Source organism: Neofelis nebulosa, chromosome 13, assembly GCF_028018385.1.
Source record: "Neofelis nebulosa isolate mNeoNeb1 chromosome 13, mNeoNeb1.pri, whole genome shotgun sequence".
NCBI lineage: Eukaryota > Metazoa > Chordata > Mammalia > Carnivora > Felidae > Neofelis > Neofelis nebulosa.
The window spans coordinates 60,300,719-60,327,357 of NC_080794.1; the positions used below are offsets into that span (position 1 = coordinate 60,300,719).

The 26,639-nt window shown below is 46.3% G+C and overlaps 1 protein-coding gene across 1 annotated transcript in view; it reads right to left on the reverse strand.

Annotated features, from left to right (window-relative positions):
* Positions 1–26,639, reverse strand: part of TLL2 (tolloid like 2) — a 125,038-nt gene that overhangs the window by 76,430 nt on the left and 21,969 nt on the right. The window contains exon 2 of the mRNA XM_058697317.1: positions 21,926–22,036. Coding sequence (XP_058553300.1) covers positions 21,926–22,036 — 111 coding nt within the window. The remainder of the gene's footprint in view (positions 1–21,925; positions 22,037–26,639) is intronic.

The following is a 26,639-nucleotide window of genomic DNA, read 5'->3' on the forward strand; positions in this document are numbered from 1 at the left end:
AAAATTTGTCTTCATCAGCTTTTATGGGGAGAGGAAAGCAGATATTCTCAGAACAATGGTTTTCAACCTTCAGTGCGATTTGGGATCACCTGGGAAACTTTTTAGAAAAATACTGATGGCGCGCCTGGGTGGTTCAGTCAGTTGAGCATCTGACTTCAGCTCAGGTCATGATCTTGTGGTCCGTAGGTTCGAGCCCCACGTCGGGCTCTGTGCTGAGAGCTCAGAGCCTGGAGCCTGCCTCTGATTCTGTATCTCCCACTCTCTCTGCCCCTCCTCCACTCATGCTCTGTCTCTCTCACTCTCAAAAATGAATAAATGTTAAAAAAAAAAGTTTTAGGAAGAAAAATACTGATGCCTGGGTCCCACCCACCAGGGGCTTTCTTATTTAACCAGTCTGGGCCTGGGCTGGGCCTTGGGATTTTCAAAAGCTCTTCAGATGATTCTAAGGTACAGCCAAGGTTGAGAGTGACTACTCAGAGAACCTGTGAGAGGCAGTCTCATTTCATGATATTTTCTCACAACTAAACTCTTACTCCCCAAGCTTGCCGGTAATGAAAGACGTGTGGCTGGAAACAGACATCAAACATTTAAAAAGTCGCTTCTCACATCTAAATCAATGAGAAATGTTGCTCTCTTTCAGTAAAAGCTAGCAAATGAGTAAGACAGGTGTGACTGTGGTTGGAACTGCAGGCATGGGTACCACAGAACAGGGAAGAGAAATACAGCCTGACACAAAGATTGGGGACAATGGGGGAGGGGGCATTTAGGGTGTGGGGATATATTCTTCCTTGGGTGTAATCGCAAGACAAAAAATATTTGGAAAAAAATATGTATAAATGCTCATATTTGATCTTTGGTTAATTACCTCTTTAGTGAGAGGATATGCAAAGACCTTGTAGATTTCATTAGTCACAGGGGCTTATTCAAACGTCTCCTTTGCATAAGAAACCCAGGCTTACAGCTGGTCTCTGGGAAAGAATGCCCTCCAGGCCTTGAAAAGAGAGCTACAGGCCTGTTCACGCTCTCACTGAAACACAGCAGAGGTCAACGGCCCATGATGCATGGGGCCAGGCTGAAATGTTTCTATCCAGCATTTGCAATTCAATCCCACAGTTTCCTTTATGGAACAATTCACTAAATTCAGAGTTGTTCTTTTTTCTAATTCACCATATAATTCACCTCCCAAGTTCAATTAAGAAGCAATCTGTTAGCAACTTTGGGAGCAAGCTGCTTTTCTTTGGAAAAGCCCAATTTTCTTCCGTTCCCAACAAAAAGTAGCTTAATTATATGCATCATATGAGACATTGATGTATACACAACACTCCTCCACCATAATTAATGAAATATTAACTATATACATCCAAAGACATCTAGGCAGAAAGAGATGGGCTTGTCCAAAGCCCAAGAGGACAGTCTTGTTCCATAGATCAATATTGCTCTACTGAATATATGCTCATGCATAGTGACTATGAATTAATATTCATTAATATGCTAATTATAAGTAAAGCTTTATATCAATTATTCCTTCTATCCCTCATTTGTAGAGCCTAACATTTTTTAGTCCTTGGTTTTCTTAAACACCAGAATAACTACCATTTTTAAAGTGTTGACTGTTTGCAGGTACACACCTACCTTAACCTGTTTCATCCTCAAGCTAACCCTCTGAGGTGGATATCGTTCCCATTTTACACGCAGGGTAACTGAGGCTTAGAGCAGGTAAGATATCACTGATGACACAGCCATTGAGAAGAGAGACTGAGATTCTCTCCAGATGGTCTGGTGTCGAATCCTTTCGTATACATCACACTCTAAAGTAACCGGGCCGGGACTACCTCTGCTGTCCATTTACTCACTTTGAAGACACCTGTATTTACAGCTCTGGCCTGCCAGAGGTAAACCTATCATGCATCCGCATTGCTTTATTCTAATAAAAAAAAAAATCTCCAGCACAAGCTCCTACAAACCACTTCATTACTAGTAACTCAATAACTCAGTAACTCAATAAACATTGGTTGAATGTCTGCTTGGGGTAGCACTGTGCCGAGTTCCTGAACACAGGACACACAGGACCTACCTTTATGGTGCCTTCATGGCTCTGGCGCAGAGGATAAAAATCAACAATAAACAATGAGATCGTTTGCACAGCAGGATTATGCTCTTCGAAGAAATTACAACAGTTTTAAGAAAGAGCAGTGGGGGGATGGGAGCCCAGGGGAGGCCTCTCTGAGCAGATGGCATTTGGCCTGAGACCCTAAATGATGAAAAGGGGACATCCATCTAGGGACAGTATTCTAGCAAAACAGGCAAAACAAAACCAAAAAAGCAAAAACAAGTAAACAAACAAAAACCCAGCAAGTGACAATGTCCTGGGGAAGGAAAGTGAGTGCCGCGTGGCCGGAGCCAGGGCTGAGGGCACCATGGCGGGCACTGGTGCCTGAGGAACGCACAGCCAGCTTGTACAGGGCTTTGGAGTGTTATCCTCACAGCTATGTCTTAAGCAGTCTTACTTTGCCATGCCCTTTGGTCATATGTAATATGCACAGCAATCCCATGAATAAGTAATATTATTCCTCTTTTACAGAAGAGAAAATGAAGGGTCATGAGTAAGTTGTTCGAGGTCACCCAGCTGGTAAGTGACTGAATTTGCATTCCAAGTCTGGCCTGTCTGACTCCAGAATCCATGCTCCTAACCCGTGCCCTCTACCCCACACCTGTACAAGTGCGGTATCAGCGAGCATCTCAGGCAAGGCAGACGGGTGAAGTATCTGCACACCTCCTCTCCGTCAGTGCAAGAAACACCTGCTGAGCTGAGGTTTTAATTATTCATTAGAAAAAAAAAAAAAAAAGAGGCCAAGCCCCCTCGACAGGCTGATTTAGGAATGAACTAGTCAACCACTATGGTAATCAATGTGTAATCCTAAGCAATTCAGTGCCAAGTACATTTTATATCTATGCCAAATTTCAAATGCTACAGAAGGGAAAGGGAAAATGAGTTAAAAGATCATTGCCAACATGTGTTAATGAAATGATTTAATATCAGCAAGTGTATAATAAAAAGGGAATCCTTATACACTGCTGGTGGAGGAGGAATATAAATTGGCAACATTTTATGAGGTAATTTAGCAAGGTGTACCAAAATAGGCAGTAAGATGACTTTGACCCAATAATATGACTTCTAGATATTGGCACTAAGGAACTGATTGGCCGTAAAGACAAAGACTATTCATCTCAACATTTTTATAATAAAGATTGTAATAACTATACCCCTCAACGGGAGGCGGGGGCTAAAGTGAAATATTATATAAAGGGAACACTATGTAACCTCATAAACTGTTTTAGAAGGAAGTTTACCAGCTGGGAAAAATGGTCATATCGTTAAGTCAAAACACAGATAAGGAAATAATGCCCAGGGTGATTCCAATAGAACTGGGTATGATCCCGTCTTTTCTGAAAAAGCAGATTCAAAAAAGATGGGAGGGAAGTGCTGGGTGGACATACCCACAATACCCATTGTGATTATCTCTGGTTGGCAATTTGGGGGTGAATTTTATTTTCTTACATACTTTGTGTAATTTCCAAATTGCGCTCAACAGATTACTTTTACAATCAGGAAATAAAGGGATTTCCAAAAAAAAAAAAAAAAAAAAAGATTACAGCACATACTCACCTATGAACACGTGCTCTGCACTTTGTAGTGCACACGCACACACACATATACACACATAACGCACACACACACAGGCGGCTGCCCGGAAAACCTTTCTCCACTGGGAATGCAAGAAACATAGCCGTGTTTATGCAGATGGAAAAGTTGTGGTCCCGTCATTTTTCTCTGTTCTGACCATGGAAAGAAAAAGTAATGAGTCCACACCTTGGCAAGATGGAGGCCAGGAAACCTCATGGCTGAGAAGGTGAGAGGGCCTGTCAGAACCTTCCCTGAGACAGTGTTGGGTGGGCAATTCTGAGGTCTGGCCCTCCCTTCTCCAGCCAGTTACCTGGCTCCCACCTGTGTCCAAGCACTGGCTGGTGAGGCCTCACAATTTGCTCCTGCCCCAGGCAGAAGCTCATGGGAGGCTTCTTAATCATGCAGATTTGAGTGCTGCCTTCCCAGAGCCTCCAGTCAAACATCCATTTTGCTTGGCATTGGACCCTCCCCCTATCTTGAATGCCTGCACCTGCATTTTTCCTGGTCCCTGATTATTGTTACGGCCATGCCAGATCTCTTCTCAAAGAGAAGTACCTGTGTTCTCAAAAGATCTCTTCCTTAGGTGTGTCCTCAAAGCAGAAGTACCTGTTGCTCACCTGGCTTCAAACTTCCAGCGCTTTCCTGAGCCTGGACTCCAGGCACTCTTGTCACTTGGCCCACACCTTTCATACCCAGCCTGGCCTTGGCTTCTTCGAAGGCTGTTTCCATCACTTATTGCTGCATAACAAACTATCCCTCTCAACTGAATGGCTTAAAATAACCATTTTATGCTTGCTTCTGATTCTGTGGGCCAAGAATGGCAGCAAAGAACAAATGGCGCTGGCTTGTCTGCTCCACAGTGTCTGGGGTCTTAGTTGGGATAGCTCAAATGGCTGAGGGATGGCTACAATGGCTCACGTGGAGCCATAAGTCTGGGGCCTTGGCTCTCTTCCATGCGGCCTCTACACACAGCCCCCTTGGGCTTCCTAACCGCAGAATGCTTCCAAGAGGCAGCCTTCCAAAACGATGAGTCCCAACGTGCCAGTGCTTTGTAAAAGCCTCCGCTTACATCATGCTTTCTAGTTCCCCATTGGCCAAAGCAAGTCGCTTTGGGCTGAGCCCAGAGTCACCGAAGGAGACGATGGTACCAGCAAATGACTGTGCCAGGTGAGGTTTGTCAAGGGAGCACAAATGTAACAGCCTACCTACTACCAACCTGATCTCGGTGTATCTGAGGTTCAGGCAAATCAGGTGGTTTGCTAGACGGACCCTACGGTGCAAGGTCCAGAGTCAGAGTGCTTACCGGCAAAGTCTTAGCTTCGCTACTGACTAGCTGTGGGACTTCAAACAAGTCATTTAACCTCTTTCTCCTTCAGTGGCCTCATCCACAGAAGGAGGATTCACCTCATAGGGTTGTTATAAAGATTAAGAGGGATAATACGTGCAAGGCATAGAACAATGCCTGGCCCCAAATCGGCACTCACTGAGTTAGCTGTTACTACTATTACGACTATTACTACTGACTCTAAACAACTCACCCTCCTTCATAAAACCCAGATAGTAAGAGGCAAAACCCAGATGCAATCTTAAGCCCATGTGCCTCCACTGATGGCCTCTATAATAAAGGGCTATTTAAGGCTTCTCCTATACATAGATTTCTAGAAGCTTCTGAAGAGGTGTGCTTCTAAAGCAGGGAGTGGTCAGGTGTGACAGCAGTGGGGCACTAGAGAGGCATGGGGGTAGAAATTCAGATCCACAGTGTTCGGGGCTGCTGGTGAGGCAGCAAGAACCGAAGAGCATTATGGGGCACCAATTAAATCCTTCTTTGAGATGCTGAGGGCCAATCTTTGGGCTTATAAGCTGAATGCATAAAAGGAAGTTTGTGGAAGAACCTCCTCCGGTCCCCATTTATTTCTTTCAGGGCTCACTGAACATTATCAGCAATGATCTTTTTTCTGTGTTTGCATGTTAACTGTCTGCATCCATGACACTCTCTAAAACACAAAGCTCCAACTTCTTCAGTGACGTAACCCCAGGCCTGGGATGGGCCTGGAACAGAGGGAGGAAGGGAGGAAAGAACACACTGGACATTGAGGTTGGTCTCCCAGCAAGAAGTGACGACATCCTGAAGTGGGCGGGCCACAGCAATGGAGAAGAGAGTGCCTAGGTGAGCTCTTTAGGTGATGGCACAATCATTGTTCAGGGTGCAGCTGGATATGAGAAGGGGGGTGGAGGAAAGCCTTCGTCTTCTCTGAGATGTGATAAAGGCACTCCCTTTCGTGGTCATCATGCTGAAATATGCCAGCGGAAAAAAGCATTACGGACAAGCCACCAGAACGGTCAACGTAAGAGATTTGGGGTAACTCTAACAGGAAATGTGTATAACTACAATAGGAGAATTACACATTTTATTGCAATTTGTAAAAATAATAGTAAGTGAAGAAGACACATTCCATGTTCCTGGGTGGATTGAGTAAGTAATATAAATGTGTCAGTTTCTCCAAATGAAGTTATGGGTTTAATGCAACCATGACTCAAATTCTAAGAAGATTTTGTTGGGATCCTCTTGGAGTTTTGTAGGAAAGTGACCCTTACATACATTCACCTAGAAGAATAAACAAGGGAGGTTATCCAAGACATTTCTAAAACACAAAGAGCAAGGGCAAGGGGGAAGGATGCAGCTCACCAAATATTAAAATACATAAAGGAACTAACATAAGAAGATATATAGATGAACAAGGCGCAAACACTAACACTACTTACAAAAACACACACTATGTGATAGAGGAAACATCCCCAAACGACCAGGAAAGAATATGAAGTAGACGGTGTTGAGATTATTATTCGGAAATTAGGGGGAGAGGGAGGGATGCCTGGGTGGCTCAGTCAAAGAGCTCACAGCCCCGGCTGGGAGAAAAGGAAAAGATTCAGCCATTTGGGTGCGAACCAGAGAAGGGGTGGTGGAGCCTGAGGGAAAGGCAGATGGGGAGGGGCAAAGACTTTGCGGGCCCTGGGGCAGGAAAGAGGACAGCTTACGAGAGAGTGTCCTAAGCCCTCAGCCCAAGTCCCACCAGAGTGTGATCCCAATGTGTCCTTCCAGCTTCTCTCCCCCACCTGCCAGCCACCCTGAACCCCTTGGTTCTTGCTGCTAAGCTCCCCCTCCTATGACTGCATTCAGGCTCTGCCTTCCACCTGCAATGCACAACCCTTCCAGCTACAGCCCTAGCCCAAATCCTTCGAGGCCCAACTCTACTTCTTTCACAAAGGCATCCTCCTTCTCTGTGCTTCATTTACATCTCCCTCGTGGCCTTTTACTCATTCATTCGTTCATTTGTTCCCTCATTTAACAAACTCTTATGGGGCACCTCTCTGTGCCAGGCATTGTACCAAGGGCCAGAGATAGAAAAAGAGACCGGAGGTAAGCCTTCCTTTCAAGAAGCTCCTGGGCCCGATCATACCATGCCCATAGTATTTGTGAACCAAGGCTGTTTTCCCTAATAAGACACTTAACTCCCTGAGGACACAGACAATATCCTGTATATTTCCACCGTGCAGTGTTTGTAACAGATGCTTAACAAATATGTGCATCTGAGTTGGACTGAACTGGGTTGGCTAATGTTTGCGTATATTATCCCAGCCAATATTCACTGCACCTGTGTGGGCCAAGGTTATTGTTATTGCTATTGTTGTCCCCATTTTACAGATGAGGAAACTGAGGCTCGATGAGGTAAAGCCCTTGATCTGTGGTCACCAGCTGGTATGCAACAGAGCTGGGAGGATCTAACCTTGAGTCTTTGGTCTTTGTCTCCTTGTGTGACAGGAGAAAAGAATGAAGGGAAACCCCCAGATAATGAAGAAAAGGCCACCTGGACTCAAGGGTTAGGATTCTCACTATGCAGTAAAAAGTTCTTCAGAAGAGGCGCACGTGTCCTCATAGAAAATCTTAGAAGGGTTTTACCACATGGCCTTTGCACAGATGACCAAATGACCAATCAAGATTTACAGATGATAGTCTGTAATGGTAATCTCCAAGGGCAAGCCCCATGAATTGGGTCACAGAAACAGTAGCAAGGAACTCAGGAAATCAAAGAAAGGAAGACCAACCCAAACTGTCTCCAAAGACCTGGAGGAGAGAAGCAGAAAGAGGGTCACGGAATTCCATAGCCTATCTTTGACCTTTCTGGACAGAAGTCAGCTCAATTCAAGGAAAACTGCAGAGCAAGGGCTCCACCTTAAAAAGATAATATAGGTAAACAGAGGTTAAAGTGACTAGAGTTTTTCTGGGTGATGGCCCCACGTCAGTGAACCGTGATGGCCCCTTTGTTTCAGAGAGGTTAATATCTATGAATGGTCCTGTCGCACTGATTCACTAGCTCAAAAAGAATCTGTTCCGATGCCAATGCATTTGCTGGGCCATAAACTAACCCCCCCCCCCCCCCCAACACACTGAGTACCCTGTTTGCCTTTTCTGGGCTTTTTTCCCCAGTGCCATGCAGAGCCCAGGACATGGCATGCTGTATTACAAGGAGGTGCCAGAGACTGAAAGTTCAAGGAAGAGAAGAAGAGAGCCTCCAGAAGAAGGATCTTCTGTCAGATGACCAGGTGGTAGTTGACGTTCTGACCCTCCTCCCTTGACAGAGAAGAGAGAAGCCGCATGGCCAGTGCCATGGGACCTGATTTAGGGTCCAAAGATGGTGTCCTTTCCCCACTGGCCTGACATGCAAACTCAGATGCCTGGAGCTAGGAGGCCAGGCAAGCAACACATTGGAGTGAAAGAGGCTGGGTATGAGAGATAAATAGGGGTAGTGGGGTCTGTGGCCAACTGCAGGGCACGTGCCCCCCCAGAGTTCAACCCATCATTATGCAACTCCATTGATTGTTGCCATGTGGAAATGCTGGACCAGCATGGCCAGATCTCCCAACTTCTCAAGAGAAGCCAGAGTTCTGGATTTTTATGAGAAATCTGATTTTTTAAAATGTTGGCAGTAAGTTTAAAACTGTGAGCACTACAAAACAAACAAAACACATCTGCAGACCAGATTTGGCTGGTGGGCTGACCGCTTAGGGCCTCTGGGCTGCAGAGAGAATGGGAAAGCCATGCCTCTAGGGGGTGCCAGTGTCAGGAAAGACAGGATCTCTTTCCTCAGGCAACAGCAGCCCAGGGCTAGGGGTGCAGGAGGCTGGCAGAGAACGCGGGAAGCAGAAAGCAAGGACCAATGGAAGCGAGTTAGAGGCTCAGCGCCCAGACCAGCACGGCTTTTCTCTCACAGTTTGCGGGCAAACAGCTCATTAAATGACACCAAAGGGAAAGGAGATGACCAGAAGAACGCAGGGTGAGATTCCACTGGCAACTCTACCATCATCGTCACCTCCTCTCTCTGGACCTCCTTGGAAGCCACAGATGTAATGACCCGCAGACCTCGATGTGAACAGCCCCAGAAGAAATGTGACTCTGCTCCAGCCATCCCACACATCAGCCGCAGGTTAGCACAATGGAAGGGGGAGAGGAGTCTCATCCCAGACTCACACCGGCGGGATCTCCTGCTGCCCCTCAAGCTGCATCTCCAGCTCGCAGGGTGGGGCCCACTTGTCACTGATGCTTGTAAGACAGCCTCAGCTTTCCTTTCTCTCTCCTATCACTGTTTGTTGTCATTTTCTAAGATAGGGCAAAGGGGGCCACTGCCAGATTTCTGCCAATCTGTATGGGAGCCCGTTGGAGGGCCCCTGGATGGTCCAGGTTAGATGCAATTTAAGTAGAACATTCTGAAGTTCCATGAGGTATCAAATGAAGGAGAAGCCAAAGATACGGTGGTTCTCTAATTAGCTGTGCATGTAGCAGAAACCACACATTTAGTCTCCACACATTTATAGATTATCTTTGGCAAAAGAACCAGGAGACTCATTCTTGGCCCTCAGGAAGCTTAGAGCTTTTATAGATAAGAAAAGAGCCTTTACAGATAAGAAAAGGGATGTCCCATGAAGTGAAGTGACATGGCCAAGGTCTGTGTGTCGTGCAGTGGGTAACTCTGAAGGGCTGGGGCACTGGTTTTGTCCAAGAACAAATGAGTTCATCACCATGCCCAGGAAGAAAATACTTGAGTAGTAAACTGCATTTGTGACACAGGTCTGTCTCCATCTGTACCAAAATGCACACATTTAGAAGAGGCCAAGAGATACAAAAGCAAAGGTGCTTAGCATTAAGAAAACTAAAATATTTAGGGGGTGATTACTTACTGGGTAAAAGCATCCTTTAATTCATCAAAAAGGATTCACCACAGGGTTCTCTTAAGTCACGGTGAGGAGTATTTTTTATACCTAGGCCACTGATATTAGAACAACTGACTGGAAGGCAGCGTAGGTAAGATTGCTTTAAGTATGGTTTATTGCATTTCATTCTGCCTTAGAGATCAACTAATATTTAAGTTAAAAACAGGAAACAGAGAATTCCATTCAATAAATACAAATGAAAACATACACAGTTAAAGGGCAGTGAAAGTGGAATCAGACTAAGAAGAACCGGAGAGGTAAGGCATTATCTTTCTGTCGGCCAAAACTGGGAGGCAACGACTGGGTCCTCATCTGACACAGGCAGTCCCTGGCTCTCAGAAGACTGTGTTCCCGAATTCCATGTATTAAGATGGCTGATGGGAACTCATAAAGTATTTTCCCATGGAAATAACAGAAATGGCAAAGTGGGTGTGAGGTCCCCAGGCTTGGCCCCAAGACCAAGTTAACCTGAAAGGGACTGCTTCCACACCTCCATGCCTGGGGGGGTCTTCACTCACCAGTCAGCTCTTCAAACCAAAGGCTGCTCCATCACTCATTCTTCTCTGGAGCCACAGACACAGACCTGCCACCTGCCTCCATCATAACTAAGTCTCCTCCTCTTACCTCCCCGGGGTTCTGTGGTCAGACCCGTGGTCAACTCATGTTATACTCTCTCCCCCAAGAGATTCCTTCCACGCTTAGGATTTCCACAGTACCCCCACCTAGGGAGGTACTGCGGGCACCCAGCAGGGGACGCTCGAGTTGAGGATCATGATGGGAACTCAGGCACGGTGGCCATGCCATGATGGGTCAGGTGTAAGAAGAGGCAAAAGCAAAAATGAGATATTTTATGATCCCTGAGAAGAGAGGCCAGCTTTGCTCCTCTCTCTCCAATTCCTAGTCCAGTCCCCAAGAGGCCGGCTCTCCCCAGCTTCTGTGTGTTGGTGGCCCAGAGAATATATTCTTAAGTAAATTCTTCACTTGAGCTATCTTGAGTGGGATTCTGTATGTTGAAACGGAGAGAACTTTGCCTACAATGCCACGTACTAAATCCTGTCTGTCCGGGCTTCTCCAGCTTATCTCCCAATTTTGACTCAGGCTCCCGGATTCGAGGTCCATGAGGGGCCCAGGATTACAGCTCCCTGGATGAATCCCTGAGGGTGCTCACCGCCCCTCACTCACCCAGCTCGGGCTCCAAGTGGACTCCCAGCCCAGTTTCCCCAAATTCTGAGAAATGCAGTCATAACAAAAATCAACCTAAAGGTGAATTTACTTTTCCTAACACTTCAAGTCCACAGTGAACTCTGGCTTCAACCCAAGGTATAAGTCAGCCTCTGAATGAGGCCCCAGGGAATGAGATGATAGAATCCTTATGTTGCATTCTTTTTTCCTTCCGAAAGAACAGATGTGCATTTTATCAGATGCCTCTTTATCATCTCAAATCATCTTCCTAAATTGAAGAGTTTATGGGCAGAATAGCTGCCAGGCCTTGTCCAGTTCCCGCCCCACTGTCCTTCTCCCCTACCGGCTGTCAGCTGCGGTCTGCGGGCTGAGCCTGCCCCAACGCTGTGGCCAGCCCAGTCCTAGGTTGGGGAGATATAGGGAGTATAGACTCAACACTGGAGGGTCTCCACAGCACTTCACCTTTGACCCAGTTTGGATCTGTGTGCTCCTGCTTAATTTCTGACCCGTGTCTTCATGCCAAGTCTCCAGCTTATAGGCCCTCCCTAACACCCACACCCCAGAAGGTTCAGGGGTCCTTGCCTTGTTCTCTTGAGCTCACAGCATAAAACTGGAACTCCCCATGAGTTCTACTAAAGGTCCCTCCAATGCTATTTGCCTTGGTCTCTGCCCTGGCCCACCCAGTGGCCCTGCTCTGCCCCCTGGCAGGCCCTGTGCTCCAGGTTGGACCCCCAACACCAACTCCTGCCTGGATGACAACTGTCACCTGGGGCCTTCCCTCTAGGTGGGGGTTCTGCCTACTGGACCACACCTCCTCTGGGAGGTTGGTGGCCGCCCCATACCAGCAGGGGCTTTTGATCCCAGGTACTGCCCTCCAGGCTGCCCCATTCCTCCCACACTCCAAAGCATGACCATAATCACATCCATCACCAAAACTCCATCTCTTGAATGGCAAGATAGAAAGTGGGTACTGCTGTATCCTTGGTGCTGAGCACAGAAGAGGACCCGATTAACATCTGTTATCTGAAGGAAGGAAAGAGGGAGGGACAGTTGGTGTCAAAGGGTCAGCAGAGCTGTGAAGCGGATACATGCCAGAACAGGAGTTCAGCAAGTAAAGATCAAGGTCTCCACCACGGGAGCCAAGAAGAATTCTCATAGGAGGGCAGAGATGATTGGAGCAGTCAGCTGGGGTCGGGGCTGCAGGTCTGGGGGAAGAAAGGATGAAAGGAGCCCTGGAGGAGTGAGCAGGAATGCTGGCACTCCCTCTCTGGCATGGAAAAGACCTAAGGACTGCATTTTCCATCTGGGAATCTATGTGAAGGGCCTGGGAAAGATAACCTATTGACCACTTGGCTAAAGGATGCCTTTTTCAGACATTTCCTGCAAGGTGATCAGGGCTTGCTCAGCCTGAGGGTGCCACCCCCTAAGCATTTCTTTCATTGCTGGTCCCCACTCCCAGCTGGAGTCTGAGGCATCCTGCATTCAAGCAAACAGTCCTAACCCCAACTGGCCTCTTGGGGGGAGCAGAGGAGCAGGAAAGAACGGAGGCCACCAAGCACTCCTGAGGCTCATAGCCCCATCCACAGACCATAAGTGTTTGTCTGGCATCTTTCATGTGTCTAGCCTGATGCTGGAATGAAAAAGGATGAGCCAAGACCAAAGACAAGTCATGGCTGCGATAGGCTGGGGGATGTAGCAAGGCACACACTGAATGCGACCTGAGTCAACGGAGGGCATGATGAGGTGTAGCCCCCTAAGCGCATGGAACTCTTCCACATCTTTCTTCATCACCTCTCAAGGGAGGTGATGGGGAGACCAAGTCTCTCTAGCTCAAGGGGACAGTGTCGGCAGTGATGCTGATGCCAGCAGGTATTTCTAGAAGCAATGGAGCATAGAGGGCAAAGGTAGGGCCTTTGACATTAGAGTTAAGTCCTAATCTTGGCTCTGCCTGTAATTGGTTGTGTTCGTTACCTACCTCTGAACATTACCTTTTATATCTTTGGCGACAGTACCCACCACATAGAAGTGTTGTGCGAAGGTTAACTGAGATCACGTATTTAAAGTATGCGCGACGTACTCGGCCAACAGCAAATGCTAGCTAGTATTATTCTTTTTGTTGTTCTTAGAGAAGAATCAGCACCTAATCCACTTTCAGATCTCTCTCTGGCTAACTTCGTGATCCTGGAGTTTGACTCAGAACGACCAGGGAAGGCTAGGGAATTGGGTGGGTAGGGTCTAAACCCAAGGACCTGCTCAGATCACAGTGGTGCTGGCCCAGCTCCAGAGACCCCAGGGAGGTGCTGCGGAGTACGCACAGCAACAAAAAAGAATTTAGGGCATTTGGCAGTGTGGAGTCTGAGACAAAGAGGTGGGCCAGAGAGAAGAGAAGACAGAGGAGCCAGCACTGGTGTGGCCATGGCGGCTATTATTTATCAGGTGCTTCCCAGGTGTCAGACCCTGGCATAAATGCTTTACCTATCCCACTTCTCAATGCCCCTGCAAGACAGGCATTAATATCCTGTTTTACATATAGGGAACGAGTCACCCTAAATTCCCCAGCTAATCAATATGGAGCCAGAGAGGCAAACCCAGGCCTGCCTGACTCCACCATCCAAGCCTCTCTGCACTGCAGTCCTGCCGGGGCCCGGGTGTCCACATGAGGAGAACCTTTCCAAGAGTGCGGAAGCACTCAGAAAAGGGAGACCATGGACAAGAGCTTCATAACTTGGGATCCATGGAGTAGTTAAATCTCTTGAAATTCCAAGCAAAATTGTGTGTGTGCGTGTGTGTCCTTTTTTTCTCAGAGAAGTGCTCATAATATTCATCAGACTCTCAAAGAGGTCTATGGACCCCAAAAATGTCAAGTACAATATACTTAGAGAAAAGAGGTCACCAAGACCTTATCCTCTGGGCACTCCTTCCTTCAAAGCTCTGGAGGAGACGGTGGAGATGATGAGTAGATTGCTCTCTGACAGAAATATAAATCAAAACCACAATGAGATACCACCTTGCACCTGTCAGAATGGCTAACATTAACAACTCAGGCAACAACAGATGTTGGTGAGGATGCGGAGAAAGAGGATCTCTTTTGCATTGTTGGTGGCAATGCAAGCTGGTGCGGCCACTCTGGAAAAGAGGATGGAGGTTCCTCAAAAAATTCAAAATAGAACTATCCTACGACCCAGCAATTGCACTCCTAGGCATTTATCCAAGGGATACAGGTGTGCTGTTTCGAAGGGACACATGCACCCCCATGTTTAAAGCAGCATTATCAACAATAGCCAAAGTATGGAAAGAGCCCAAATGTCCATTGATGGATGAATTGATAAAGAAGATGTGGTATACACATACAATGGAATATTACTCAGCAATCAAAAAGAATGAAATCTTGCCATTTGCATCTACGTGGATGGAACTGGAGGGTATTATGCTAAGTGAAATTAGTCAGAGAAAGACAAATATCATATGACTTCACTCATATGAGGACTTTAAGAGACAAAGCAGACGAACATAAAGGAAGGGAAACAAAAATAATATAAAAACAGGGAGGGGGGACAAAACAGAAGAGACTCATAAATATGGAGAACAAACTGAGGGTTACTGGAGGGGCTGTGGGAAGGGGGATGGGCTAAATGGGTAAGGGGCACTAAGGAATCTACTCCTGAAATCATTGGTGCACTAGATGCTACCTAATTTGGATGTAAATTAAAAAAATAAAAAAATAATAAAAAAAGATTGCTCCCTGACAGCCTCTTGTCCCTCTTCAGCTTTCTGAATCAGTAGTGGCACCAGGAGCAGAGGCCACCAGATTTTGCTAAGACAGCATTTGGCATTGCATGATGCTGGGAGACAGACTTGAATCCAATTCACTGCCCCAGCAAGAGTTTAACCTGGCATTCATCCATTACTCAGAATATTGTCTCCTCTACAAGATGTCACAGGGAGCCACCCACTGCCCCACTTCTTATCTGGACACTCCCACCTCCAATAAAGAAAATCAATGAGATGGTGAAGCCATGTCTACAAAGTTTAGGGAATGTCTCCACAGGAATGGAGGCTGAAAATCACAGCCTGTCGATGGGGCTGCTTAAAACAACCCCACCCACAAGCTCTCTCAAGAGCCTCGAAGCTAAAAATGTGTTGGGAGTAGAGACATGTTGGGTCTCCTTTGAGAGCTTCAAACCTTGGAAGGCAAGGAGAGAAAGAAACCCTATGAACCCAGAAACTCTATGAGCCCAGAAAGCCTCAGAGTACATGTGGGCATCTCATGGGTATGCATTAGCCTTGGATGCCTAATTGTGTCCCTCGATGCCCAATGGCCTTTGCACCCCCTCTTTTCTCTGGCCTGAAACACCAGAGTTTAAAGCTACGGTACGGTAACATGTGCCACTAAGTCTAGGAGCTGAAGGGTCTGCCAGGTGGGTGGGCCCTCAGGGTTCAGAGAGGAGGCCCAGAGAGGGGAGGCAAGTTATCCAAACCCATGTTTCACTCCTGCTGTTTCATTCTTTTGAAGTCAGGGGCTCAAACTCCTGGGCTCATGCAGACACTCACACAGATGGCAGGGGTTTAGGAACCGAGGATTTAGAGGAAGGATGGTTTCTTAAATAGAGCTGGACATGGCCCAGTGGCTCAGAATAGACAAGGCGGGAACATCAGCTTCCATCAGAGCCAATAAGTCATCACAACCATTTCCCCTTTCCGAGTCCTCCTTACAAAGACCAAGAAATCAGATCCACTATCCGGATGGAGATAATGCAAGGCGATACTTCCTCTCCAGGTTCCCAGATATTTGCGAAGATGAGAATGCGCAACACTGGCTCCCTGGGAAGATACAAACAAACAAAAGTCCAAAACATCGACCACACCGCCCTCCACCTTGTGTGGTTAGCAGGAGAGGTGTCTCGGAACTCAGAAACGGGGCCATCAGGCTTGCACCATCACATGGAAGAAGATGCAGGAGGGCCGGAGAGTGTGTGTGTCCCGCTAAGTACTTCCTTCAGTACACAGCTAATCCGATTAGCAGCTTTAGGAAACTCTGCAATGTTAATTCAAGGGTCCCATTCATGGAACAGCTTGGCCCATGCCTGCTCAGAGCTCCCATTCTTCTTTCTGCAAATGAAATGCACACAGAAGGACTTTCTCTCCCTGCAGAATGCACTCTTGCCTCCTTGCCCCGCACACATCCAAGACGCTGCTGCCGCTTCCTCCGGCAGCTCCCGTGGCAGAGGCAGGGGCCTGTCTGAAAACGGCGAGAAAATAGAGCTCTTTCAATCCCAAGCACAACACGGGCTGATTTTAACAGCACCGTCAACCCAGGTGGCCTCCCAAACTGGCGGCCATGCCGAGTCGCGAAAGCACACCAGTTGGAGGGCCCTGGAGGAGTCACTGGCTTTCTCGGGGCCTTCCTTTCTTTCTCTGCAGAATGGGGATGTGGGGTAGAGGGCATAGCTGGGACAGAAGGCTGAAAGGAGGGAAACCGAGGGCTTGTGCAGACAATGTCATTATGTTTGGCTGGAGGACAAGGAGAGGGCAGGGGGCTGGATACACAGGTGGTAGACAGAGTGTGGAGGGCCCAGACGAAGGTCAGACTAAGGAATGTTTCTGCTGGGTGACAGGGAGCCACGAAGGGTCTTCAGCACCGCAGTTGTGTTAATTTCCTGGGACTGCTATAACAAACTACCACAAAGTGTGTGGCTTAAGACAGCAGAAATCCATTCCCTCCCAGTCCCGGAGGCTAGAAGCCTGAAGTCAAGGTGTTGGCTGAGCCATGCTCCCTCTGCAGGCTCTAGGGAAGAATCCTGCCTCGCCTCTGGCTAACGGGTGACAGCTCTGTGGTGCTCCCTGGCCTGTAGATGCTTCACTCCGGTCTCTGCGGTCCTCTTCACACGGCCTCCTCTGCGTCTGTGTGCTCCCCTCCTCTTATAAAGACGCCAGTCACTGCATTTAGCTCTCATCCCAAGACCCTTAATTAATTACGTCTGCAAGTCCTCTGTTTCCAAATAAGGTCACATTCTGAGATTCCACGTAGACATGAGTTTGGGGGACCCTTGTTTGGTGGTTGCAAGGTCAGGGCCAGGAAGATCACCTGGAAGCAGGATGGGGAAGGAGGGACTAGAGGCAGGGAGACTGACTGCTTTAAGCAAACAGCGAGGGGGCTCCTGGCTGGGGGTCCCAGGGTCCTCAGCAGCTCTCTTCTGTGGCCAGTGCAGCACTCTCATTGGGCTCCTAAACCAACCCAGGCACAAGGTCTTTGCTCACCCTTTGGCCCATAGAGGCTCCAGCCTACCTTCCAAGTGATGGCAAAGGAATGATTGATTACACACACCTCTGCTGCTCTCTGTTCCTTCTGACTGGCAACACGGCCAACAGGTGGGTGCAGGGGAGGACGCCTGGAGGTACAGGGGAGGACTCCCTGGCCTGGGAGTTGGGAAGCCTGGTTCCGACCCCGGTTCTGCCACTCACTGAATTTAGGACACTGGGCACATCTAGAGAATGAGGCCAACTTGGTCACTTCTAGGGCAAAGATACGGTTTCATTCTGTAGCCAAGAGAACAGCTCCAAATTCACAGGATGAACCAGGGAAAGAAGCCTTCTGGGGTTACACTGCAAGGTTCCGAACCCTCCCTGCTCTGATCCCCTCCAGGGATTCAGCGCCCCTCCCCTCAAACCTCCTTCCCTCCCCTAAAACACAGGAACACTAACCAAAGCTTGGAAATGAAATAACCTAAATCTAAGAATACATCTTTTTGCACATTTGGAAGCAGGAAGACGGAGTGAAAGTGTGGTTCGTTTTTATTTAGTTAGTTTTTTAATCAAAGCAAATGTTTAAGGATCTATGCACAAAGTTGTTCACAGCCTCATTGTTTCTAATAGGAAAAAATTACCAGAAAAAAGAGGGAAACAATCTTCATGCCCATCTGTACAGGATTAGCTTGATGAATGGTGGCAGAGTTGCACATTAAATGTGATTAGACCACAATGTACCGCGTGAAAAGATGTCTATGAGGTGGTGTTAAATGAAATACACAGGCTGCACAAGACGGTGTTGAGAAAAATCCTTTCTAGGTTTTAAAAATACCTATACGCACATGGCCTGAGCCTGGCAAGGCTGGAAGTAATCCAGCAAACTGATAACAGCACGGATCCCTGGAGCTGAGAGAACAGGAGATTTTTACTTTCTATTTTCTATAATTTTGAGCTATTGGAATTTTTTTTTTCCAAACAACTGGCAGTATTGGTTTAATCAGCAAAAACAATAAAAAGTATTCCCATTCTGAAAATAAAACAACTATTCTAGATAGTTGCAAAGTACTATTGGCCCGCAGAGAAAAGAGATCAGGATAAAAATCACTTTCCCATAAAAACACACAGAAAAAAAAAAAAAATTCCAAGCTTGGGAAGGAGGAAACACTAGGTAGGTACATGTTTCAAAGGCCTCAAACCCAAGCTGCCAAAGTTCCCTCCAGTACATTGCAAAGTTTCCCCACTCTCCATTTTAGCCCTACACCGTCCAGGTCAGTGGGCTTTCTGTAAATACTATTACTACTAATAATGAAGAGGTGGCAGATTTGATATTTATTGAGCTCTTATTATTAGCCAGGCACTGTGCTAAGCACTTCATACATATTCTTTTTGTCCTTGCAGCATTACTATTCCTATTTTATAGATGAAGAAACTGAGACCCAGCTCAAAAATCCAAGCCCAGATGGTCTGACCCCAAAGCCCATGACTGTAGTCGGTGCTTTAACCACCTGTCTGGAAGCAAAGCCCTTTTGGAGCTCTTGATCGTCTAAGCCCCTAGGAGATGGTTCCAGGATCTGCTGATCTCCACAGCCCTCTTCCTTCTTCCTCTCTCACCCATGTTGACCAGTGCCTTCTAGGTACAAGGGACTGGGCCACCTTCGAGGGATCGGAAGGCAAATTTGATGTGGACTCTACTTCTCTGAGGTCACAGGGAAGAAGGAAAGAGAAGATCCAAGTTCTTAGACCAGGAGGCTGACCATGCTGGCCTTGGGGAGTGCTATGAGAGAGGTGAAGGCAGGGTTTCCAGGCTTCCCTGCACTGAGCATCGTAGGCAACCTTCCAGGCAGGCAACTCTCCAGGAGCTGGCCCACACGGTGGCTGGCCACTCCCGGACTCTCTCTGGGGTCTCCCACTCACATCTGCCAAGGCTGGGCCCCCACGCTGTGCCATGGCAGGTCCCCCCAGGACCACAAAGGATCACCGATAGGGGTGACCCTGAGCATTTGTGTTCGTGGACAAGCATCAAGTAACTGCTGTGCTGGCCCAGAGTGTGTGAGAAGGGTCCCCAAGCCAAACAGCTCCAGCTCCAGGGTCCTCCTGGATCTTGCATGGTCACCGCTCCTGCTTTCCAAGTCAGTATGTACCACACAGAGTGTGCATTGGTGCAAGCACTTTGGAAAACAGACAGTATCTACTAAAGCTTACGTACCACGAGACCCAGCAATCCCACTCGTGCTTGCCCCGTGCGTACCAGTGCTTGCGTCCATCCTAACATATGTCTAAGAATGTCAGCAGCAGCTTTACGGATCACAGCCCAAAACTGTGACCTGTCTAAATGTCTGTCAACAGAAGGATGACTTCACTAGCATTCGGTCACACAAGAGAATACCACACGCAACAATGAGAGACAAACTGCTTCACGCAACAAGGTCAAAAAGCTGAGTGAAATAAGACAGACACAAACAACGCATGCTGTGTGACTCTATTTATGCAGGTACAATAAGTCCGTGTGACAGAGGCCAGGAGAGTGGGATGGGTACTGACTGGGAGGGGGCATGAGGGAGCGTCCATGGTTCTGGAAATGTTCCATGCCTTGGTCTGGGTGGCGTTTATGTGGACATATGTAAAAGTTCACAATCCTGTGTATTTGAGACATGTGAATTTACTATTTTTAAGCAATATTGCAAAAAGAAGTTTAAAAAATTTTAACCACACAGAGATGACAATGAGGTCAACTTCTCTAGGCCTCCAGGTAAGAACTGGTTAGTTGCAGTGGTAGAATTATGGAGATGCTTCCTTTTGTGAGAGCCCGATTAAGGTTGTGTAAATTGGTGTGAAAAATAATTTGGTTTGTAAAAGTCCACTTAAAATTCAGACAGATGGGGAGCCTGGGTCCCCTCCTCCCCCAGCCCCTGGCAGGAGCTTGGACTTGGCCAGTCCCAGTAGTTGCTCATATTTGAGCCATGGGAGTTGCCCCCTTACTCTGGGCACATTTCTACCCACCCCTCTGACAGGCATCCTCACCATCTACCCTGGCCACCCTTTCCAGGCGCATCTGTCTACCACAGCCTACCCCAAAGAGCCACCCTCCAGGGAGTCACACCTTACCGCTATTCCCAGAGTAGAGATAAGCCCTCTCATACTCCCCACATGGCTTCCCCACTGCCCGAAATGTCTCTTCTCAATTCTTGACTTCAGGAACTCATACTCATCCTTAAAGACATAATGCAAGAGTTCCCATTCCCACAATGCCTTTCCCGGCTCAGCTGGGTAGGCTTCTTCCCCTCACTCTTGTCTCTTCCCACTGCTCTTGGTTCGTCAGAGCACTTGCCGTGAGGAACCGCCCTTCATCTATTTATCTGACAGCCTCATTCCACTAGACTGGGAGCACCTCAGTGATCATATCTGCCATTGCCTGAGAACTTGCTATGTGCCAGGCACCAGGCTGGTGCATTACCCTGGACTCCATCCTCCCAACCCCCTGTGGAGTGAGTGCCGGTTTCATCCCCATTTTGCAGATAGGAAAACTGAGCCTTGGAGATGTTGGACAGCTTGTCCAAGTCTAAACCCTGTCTGCCTGGCATGAATGGTTTCCTTGAAGGCAGGAGTCACATCTTACTCCTGTTTTTCCAGCACTGCATTTGGCCATGGCAGGTGCCTCCCGAAAAGGGTACAAAGCTTCAGTTATACAAGATAAATAAGTTCTGAAGATCTGCCATACCACACTGGGCCCATAGTTTATAATACAGTTTGTACACTTAAAAATTTGTCAAGAGAGTAAACCCCTTGGTTCTTACCACAGTAAGTGTTAAAAAGTCTCAAGAGAAAGGAAAGAGGGTGGGAGGAGGGGCTGCAAGTAGCAGAGGTCGTTTGGCAACAGGCATGTGTGAGTCCTGGTCACCAAATAGCAAGCCATCGTGAGCCACACCGGCCCATCAGCCTCACAGCACAGCCTCCCCTTCTGCTGCTTTTCAGAATGGGGATTCGCCGGAGCTGAGGCATCTGAGCCCAGTGGGCAGGGCGACTGAGAACTCAAGACATAGTCCCCCTACTATTCACCCGAGGGTGGAGGCAAGGAGGGAGAAGAGTACCAACGTCAGAAGCCCCATTGTATTTCCTGGTTTGTCTGCAAAAGAAGAGCACAGCACCCCACGGGCAAACATCTCCCCCCAGTGCTAAGCATTAGGAGCATCATCAACAAACATGCCCTAAATGGAGCCCATGCAGTAATTCTCTCCAGTCTGGGAAGTGCTGGACCCTGAGGCTAAAGTCCTGAGAACCCACACTGAGCTCAAGTCTGAACCCTCTGAGCTGGAGTCTGAACCTTCAGATAAAAAGGCAAATGGATGTTCTCTTACAAGGATCAGCAGATCGGAGGCTCTGGCTCCATAGCCTGTAGGGCAGAAAGAGCGTCCCTCTGGTTTTCCACAAACAGGTGTGCATGGGACTGACAGGTCAGATACTGATGTCTCATGGTCCACATCTACCCTTGCTGGAGTCCCTGACCCCTCTCCCCAGAGAAAGAAAAGTAGGGGACACAGTACTTACCTGTGCTATGTCCCCTTTCCTCTACTGACTGCTTGATCCAGTCTCTGGCTTTGTCAATATGAAATAACTTCAGGTCCTCTTCGTCCAAGGCAATGTCTCCCCAAAAGACAGCTGGGAAGAAAAAAAAAAAAACATAAATGGGTCCATTTAAGCTGGAGATCAAGAAAAAAATGGATTTATGAATGTTTCAGAGGACTTTGGACGTTGAATGGAAAACTCTAGAAATGAAAGTCCATCCAATCAAATTTCTCCCTGAACCCAACACATAGGGCTGGCAGAGACAGAGGAATGACATGTAATAATTCTGTGTATTAAAGTCCTAGGACTGGGGTCAACCACCTTGAAGATCAAAGGCCTAGGTCTGTAAAGTATTTCTTTAATGTTCATTTCTTTATTTTGAAAGAGAGAGAGAGTGAACAGGGGAAGGGCAGAGAGAGAGAGAGAGAGAGAGAGAGAATCTCAAGCAGGCTCCACGCTGTTAATGTGAGCCTGACATGGGGCTTGATCTCATGAACCATGAGATCATGACCTGAGCAGAAATCGAGAGTCAGACCCTTAACCAACTGAGCCACGCAGGCACCCCCTAGAAATGACAGTCCATCCAATCAGATCTTTCCGTGAACCTAACACATGGGGCTGGTAGAGACAGAGGAATAACATATAATAATTCTGTGTATCAAAGCCACAGGTCCAGGGCCAACCACCATGAAGATCAAAGGCCTAGGTCTATAAGGTATTTTGAAAGGACACCCTGTCTTACTCTAGCTGTGAGCAGCTCTGGGCAAAACTACCACATAGAGGCAGCTGTTTCTTTCTTTGCCAGAGTCTCCAGGATATTTAAAAAAAAAAAAAAAAAGCATAATGTGGTAAATGATACTACTGTTCACAATATTTGCTGCCTTTCCCTCAGGAAGATTATCTGTCTCTGTCCCATTAATGTTAGGACTGGCCACTTCACCTGCTATGACTAATTAAATGTGAGAGGAAGCTTTAAGAGTTAGTGCATGATTCACATGCCCTCTTTTCCTTTTACCAAAAGACAAGCAACATTCCAGAATGCGGTGACTCTATCACCCTGGATTCTAGAGTAAATATGATGTGGAGCAGAGATATGGCTGATCAGGATGGATACGTGGCATGAATAAGGAGGATAAAAACTGCTATTGTTATAAGTCTCTGAGATTTGGGGCTATTTGTTACCAGAGCACAATATCTTCATCCTGACTAATACAGAAATTGCTATCAGAAGTAGTGTTCTACTGTAACAAAAATAAATTGTGTTTGGGCACAAGGCAGTGGATGTCAAGGAAACTGTTAATTAAGGCTGGAAGGAGGTGATGTATGTTACGCAGTGATAAGGTACCTGGTAAAAATATTGCCTGCATTAACTTGGAAGGCAGATGATAAACTGAATGAACTATGGCTTTGAGTGGAGAGATGGAGAGTCAGAATGTTAATAGCATGCTTTGGTTGCTATTAGCTGCATTTCATAAGAAAGAAAAGAGTTTTATAGAGAATTAGGCAATTTACAGTGGAATGAAAAGGAATAGGGAGAGTGCAGAAATTGAGGAAGACCCAACCTATTCTCATTACTAATCAATGAAAGGAAAACTGAGAAGGTCTTTGAGTAACAAAGGCTAATTCAAACTCAGCTTTGTGGTATAGAGAAATGGGAACCCTCATCCATTGCTAGGTGGAATATAAGATAGTATACTACCTGTAGAAAAATCATTTGGCAATTTCCTAAAAACTTAAACATAATCTTATCAAAAGACCCAGAAATTCTACTCCTAGGGAAACTTCCCAAGAGAAATGAAAACATATGTCCACACAAAGACATAAATTCAAATGTTTATAGCAACCTTATTCATCAATGGCTCCAAACTTGAAAACAACATAAATGTCTATTGCCTGTGGAGCAGATCAGCAAAAAGTGATATACATATAAAATGGAAAACTATTCAGCAATTAAAAAGAACAAACTATTGACACATGCTACAACATGTATGAATTTCAAAAACATCTAGCTAAGTGAAAGAAGCTAGATGCAAAAGATGATTCCATTTATCCTGAATGTCTAGAAAAGGCTAATTTATAGAGTCAGAAAAGTGATCGCTAAGGTTGGGGTCAGGATGGGGACTTGACTATAAATGGGTAGGAGGGAACTTTTCCAGGTGGTGGAAATGTTCCATAATTTAATGGTGGTGATGGTTGCACAACTATGAACTTACTAAAATCATTGAATTGTACACTTACAATGGGTAATTGTACAGTATGTAAATATACCTCAAGAAATTTGTGTGAGACAAAAAAGAACTCAACTCTATAGCGAGGGCCAGTCAAGATGGTGCCCAGTACATTCTTTCAGTGTGAGAAGCATGGTTCGGTACAGGAGACCAAAAGTGTGGTTCCCTCACAGAGGCCTCATAAGTGCAAGGTGCCAGCCATTACGCCGGACAGAGAGGCATGTCTAGGAAATGACTGTGGTGTGGCTATGGCATGTGGAGCTGAATGAAATAGGAAGACAACTCACATTTCAGAAAAGTATTGTGCCCAAAACGCCCACTAGTATGGCCTGCAAAAGACCTCAACTGTTTGAGATTTAAAATGACCCCTAGTGATCCTTAGGCCCCCAACCTTCTATGGGGAAGGAAGTAGGCTGAAAAAGATGTCCTCTTCAGATAGTGCAATAAGAATAATGAAACAGAAAAGACAGGCCTCCCTGAGTGGGGCCATAGAAGGCCATGGAGGAGAATGACTGGAGAACTACTCTCAGGAGGTGGGATCAAGGCCCTCCCCTGGGGAGCACACATGGGGAAGACACCTCTTTTCCTGCCACTGCATCCTATTCCATCTCAGGAACCAGAGAAGAGCAAGGCACGAAGATGTCAGTTTCAAAAACAGCAATAGTTCAGGGAACAGCAAAGAGTGCTGTGATTGATTAGTGATGTCTGCCATGGTGAGTGTGGGAGTAGCAACCATCAGGGATATATTGGCCCTTCCTGCTTTCATCTTTAGGAAGATCTTTAGGAAGAGAATCATCTTTCATCTTTCATCTTTAGGAAGAGAATCAGGGTAATACTGTTGCAGAAAATAAACCAGAAGTTTGGGTAAAAGCAACTGCTCTTCCTAGAAATTTAGAAGAATAAGTTGAAAAGTGTTCCCAAATAAAATAAGATACTGTAACAACACATAAGGTCAACAATACCACTGGATCAACAATGGATCCACAATACCACTATACAGCTGTGCAATAGAACTTTCTGCAATGGTGGAAAAGTTCTATATCTGAGCTTTTCAATAACCACATGTGGTTACTGGGCACTTGAAATGTGGCTAATGTAATTGAGGAATGGAGTTTTACATTTTATTTTATTTTAATTAATTTAAATTTAAATTGCTACATGTGGCTAATGGCTATCTTACGAATATAAATAATATAAAATAAAATTTTATATAATGATATAAATAAAATAATAAATTATATTTAAAATAGCAAAAAGCACCACATTTCTAGAAATAACCTTGATACAAAAGTGTGATACTATGTCAAGAATGTAAAATTCTACTAAAAGCTATAAAAAGTGACTGACATGAAAAGAAAGACATGCTATGTTGATTTTTTTCAAATTAATGTGTAGGTTTATTACGCTTCAATCAAAATCTCAATGTTTTTCTTATGATAAGGTGGTATTAAAGTTCATCTGCATAATTAGGTGATAACAGTCAATAAAGAGCACTAAGGGAGGACGGGCCTCATCAGACATCAAAATATGTTTTAAAGCTACAACAACCCTGCAACATGGAATAGTCCAGAAGTGATCTCTAGTCTATATAAGAAAATTCATATATAAGGAAATCTCACAAATTTGTGGAAAGAGGGGGACTAAACTATGAATTATGTATAGACAAATGGGTTAGCTATTTGAGGACCTTACACTATACACCAAAATAGATTCCAAATAAATAAAAAAAATATTGGGGCACCTGGGTGGCTCAGTCGGTTAAGCGCCCAACTTCAGCCCATAACATGATCCTGCAGTTTGTGAGTTCGAGGCCCGTGTCGGGCTCTGTGCTGACAGCTCAGAGCCTGGAGCCTGCTTCGGACTCTGTGTCTCCCTCTCTCTCTGTCCCTCTCCTGCTCATGCTCTGTCTCTCTCTCTCTCTCAAAAATAAACATTAAAAATTTTTTTTAACATGAAAATTTAAGAATTAAGTCAACAAGTTGGCTGAACAATAGTAGAAGCAAATGAGCTAAGTCTATGCATTCAAAACACACAGCTTTTGAATTCTTACCAAAAGGCAAAACATGGCCCATGGCCATCTCAGCTCTCTGAGGATTCCTACCATCTGGGGAACGTTTCCCTCACCAACTCTGGCTACTCTTAAGTGTAATCTGCAGACGAGCAGCAGCATTGTTGTCTTGGAGCTCGACAGAAATACGAGATCACAGAGTCCACACCAGACCTGCTGAATCAGAAGCTGCATGTGAACAAGATTCCCATGAACGTGTGCACACTAAAGTCTGAGAAGCACTGACCCAAGGCACCAGAGGTTGCTTCACTCAACCATGTCCCTGGGGGCACAGGCCCCCCTGCACCTCTCTTAGGCTTGTCCTGGCTATAATGAAGAGGTCAAGCAGGGTAATCTTTCACAGAAATGTTGAACTTGAATGGAGAGGCCAGAGGAAACATCTAAAATGCCCATCGGTGGA